Source organism: Grammomys surdaster, unplaced genomic scaffold, assembly GCF_004785775.1.
Source record: "Grammomys surdaster isolate TR1022 unplaced genomic scaffold, NIH_TR_1.0 137, whole genome shotgun sequence".
Lineage (NCBI taxonomy): Eukaryota > Metazoa > Chordata > Mammalia > Rodentia > Muridae > Grammomys > Grammomys surdaster.
The window spans coordinates 7,039,580-7,043,194 of NW_021604595.1; the positions used below are offsets into that span (position 1 = coordinate 7,039,580).

The window sequence follows — 3,615 nt, forward strand, 5'->3', positions numbered from 1 at the left end:
TCTCTCCCTCTCTCCCTCTCTCCCTCTCTCCCTCTCTCCCTCTCTCAAGTCTTACTGTGTAGCCCAGGTTGGTCTGAAGCTTGTTATTGTACCCTAGGCTGACCTCAGACTCACAGCAATGCCCTTGCCTCAGACTTCCTGAGTGGGAGAAGAGTCATGAGCCGCCATGCCCACCTGATGTCTGAGTAATTTGTCATAAATACCTTTTGGTAAGCCATCTTACGTTTTTGGGAAAAAATCTAGGGATTTCAGAGATCAGTTTCAATGAACTTGATGAAAACCGGATTTGAGCTGTTTTCTCAATGTCTTTGACTTTCTGTCTCAGAAATGAGGGCTTCGTCTTTTTTTCATTTGCTATCATTTCAAGGACACACAACAGATAAATGTATTCCCTCCCCCACCCCCTACTCCTTACCTAGGCTCACCAGTGAATGCACCTTTTCACCAAAGACTTGGCGGTGGGGGTGGGGGTGGGGTAGAACAACCTGCTGAAGTGAGGCCATTCAGTTCTGTTCTCATCCCCTCAGTGTGGTGGCTCTTCCCCAGCCATCCACCTCGCCACCCCACCATCCGCCATCCATGCCTTTGTTTATTTCACTTCCTTTAATTAGTTTGGCATTTGGCTTGCCACCAGTGTTTGGGATGGTTTTGGGAGAGAGGATGTTGAGAAACCCAAATTACCTCCTGAATAAGTGGCATGGCCTCTCAGGATCTCCGAATCTTGTCCTTTATGTAATGTTTCCAGGGAAGAGGAGTCACTAATGAGCATCTTTAGAGCTCATTTTAATGGGTCTCTTCACCATCTTTAAGACTGAGTACCCTTTTTTCAAGCTGGCCACTGCAGGGGGCTGATTAAAAACACTTCAGGCAGACAGAGGGGGTGTTATATCCTGTGTGCCATCGATTAATTCAACTTTCAACAGGACCTAAGAATAGTTTCAAGTTTATTATTCAAATTTTTTTCTCAAAAGGCCACTCATGTTTCAGAAGATCTGTGAGTTTATAGGACATGACAATAGCCTCTATTTGGGGAGTTAAAATGTAGCAAAAACCCCAGTTGTAAGGAGTTTTAAGTGTTTTCCAAACGTCTTAACTAAATGGATCAGTACTTTTGGTATTTTCCTGATCAGTAATTCCAATTGAATTTAGCAGCAGAAAGTCAAGTAGTTTTTCAATTTCAACAGGTAGTAATGGGGGAATGAAGAAAGTCCCCAGTGTCCTAAAACCATAGCAAAAGATAGCATTGTATTTAAACTGCCTTTTAAAACTTTTTTTTTTTTTTTTTTGACAAAATAGCCTACAACTCATTACATGTAGCTCAGGCTAGCCTTGAACTTGAGACAATCTCAGCCTTCAGAGTGCTGAGATTATAGGCACAAGTTATCATGTCCATATTGAACTACTACATCCTTCCTTCCTTCCTTCCTTCCTTCCTTCCTTCCTTCCTTCCTTCCTTCCTTCCTTTCTTCCTTCCCTCTCTCTCTCTCTTTCTTCTCTCTTTCTTTCTTTCTTTCTTTCTTTCTTTCTTTCTTTCTTTCTTTCTTTCTTTCTTTCTTTCTTTTTTTGAGACAAGGTTGCACTATGTAGCTCTCGTTGACCTGGAACTCATTCTGACTGGCCTCTAACTCACAGAGGTCCACTTGCTTCTGCCTCCCAAGTGCTGGGACTAAAGGCATGTGCCACTGTTCCTCATCAATCTTATATTTGGTTGAACCTACTAACTTTTATAATGAGTTTCCAATGGTGTGGTGGAGTTAAAATACACAAATCTGTTTTTTTAAAGATTATTATTTTTTTACTCATTTACTTGTATGTTTATGGGTGTATAGTCTATGGATGTGCCTGTATATCATGTGTGTTCTTGGTACCCACCGATGCCTAAAGAGTTGGGACTGAGTATAGGTGAGTTGACCATTATCCCCAAGAAAAGTGTGAGAGAGTCTGAGAGAGCTGTGGTCAAGGGCCTTCAATGTCCTCAAGGCTGCTAGAAGCCAAGGTATGGCTAGCAGCTTTGGGGAAGGGGGACTGGCTTACCTTGCGAGTCAGCCTCCTCTTGATTTCTCGCTTCTCCTCCTGCTCTTCTTGTTCATTCCGAGCTGAAAATAAACAGAAGATGTTCCTGACTATAGTGCATGGTATTGCTCACACCTAGGCTCTGGTCCAGGCACTCAGATCCCATCCCCTAGTTATCCTTATGGCTGAAGGGTCCTGGCTCTATCTTCCTGTAGCCTTTCAGATTGCTGAGGACTGAGTGGAGTGAATCTTTTTTTTTTTTTTTAACTTTATTGTTTTCTTTATGTCTCCAGGGGCTTGGGGCCCAGGCAGGGATGCTGGGATGAGCAATGTGACTATAAGCCAAGGAGGTATGCTTGAGAAGTGTGAGGACACAGTGACAGACATTTGGGGAGGACCAAGGACACCTTCCTTGAAAAAGATGTAGACCTTGTGCCTGCCCTTTAGGGCTTCTAGGAGGCTGAAAGAGCTTGTTGTGTGTTGCCCTAGAGTCTGGAGACCTGTAGGGCAGGAGAGAAGACACGTCTCGACCTGCTTGCTGTGGGAATGACAGGGCAGGGGCAAGTGCAACCCGAAAGGCTGCTTGTACTGACTTCAGAACGCTTCACCTTGCACAAGCCCTGATTCCATTAGTCCTTTCAATCTTCCAAGAAGTCCACAGAATGTGTGAAGGCCAGAGTGGGGACTGTGCTTGCCTGCATTTGGACTTGGAAGTAGTGTCTTAGGAGCACACTTCAGAGGCCAAATGTTCCCAAATTAATATATGGGCAACTGGTTTAAAAGCTGTAGTAAGGATCCAGGGAAGAGAGTAGGAAGAAGGGCAGAGACCCTGGGCCTTTTCTCTGTCTGAGCTAACTAAGTGATGATAAACAGACCACCATTTACCTCCTGGGCCTTGGAAGGGTTCCTTGGTCTCCGTGGAGGCAGAGTCATCAACATGGTACCATCTTATTTGAAAAATACCATGAGCGCCAACTAGTGTCACAGAAGGCGTGAGTGAGCTCCTCACCCGTGGAGGGTTAGGAGGGCATCAGCAAAAGTAAACTATGGGTTGATTTGGGCACAGCATCCATTAAGCTTGCCTGGGATACCTGGGTTCCCATTTTGTAATCATGGCTGTCAAGTAATGTTTCCGAAACTTCATTGTTTTGTTATAATCCTGTTGTGGCTTCTAACGGTCTGGGTATAGCGTGAGTCTTTCAGAGAAAAACATCCCAGTGCATAGAAATCGAGGTGGTGAGTATATGATTAGTAATTCCTCTTGCCACCCTAGGAAGTCAGTAACAGGCAGTTCTAGCCAGCTGTAACCAAGGTGGCCATGGCTTTTCTGGCAACAAATGGTGGCAATTCTGAACAGGACTAAGGGCCATGAGTGACACACTCTGGGTATGATTTTGTGTCCCCGCTTGCCTGTGGGGATCAGGGCCTTGTATGGGCAGCATAGGAAGTGCCCACTCTTCCTGTGGAATGGGCCATGAGATTCCTACCTGTACCTACCATGAATGTCTCTTCCTCTGGATTTAACCACCCTATTTTCTTCCCATTGTTTCCTTAAACACACACACACACACACACACACACACACACACACACACACACACA

At 44.8% G+C, this 3,615-nt stretch overlaps 1 protein-coding gene across 2 annotated transcripts in view; it reads right to left on the reverse strand.

Moving 5' to 3' along the window:
• Phactr1 (phosphatase and actin regulator 1) overlaps positions 1-3,615 on the reverse strand; it is a 278,883-nt gene that overhangs the window by 9,382 nt on the left and 265,886 nt on the right. For both annotated transcript variants that reach the window (XM_028763224.1, XM_028763223.1), the window contains exon 10: positions 2,035-2,096. In XM_028763224.1, coding sequence (XP_028619057.1) covers positions 2,035-2,096 — 62 coding nt within the window. The remainder of the gene's footprint in view (positions 1-2,034; positions 2,097-3,615) is intronic.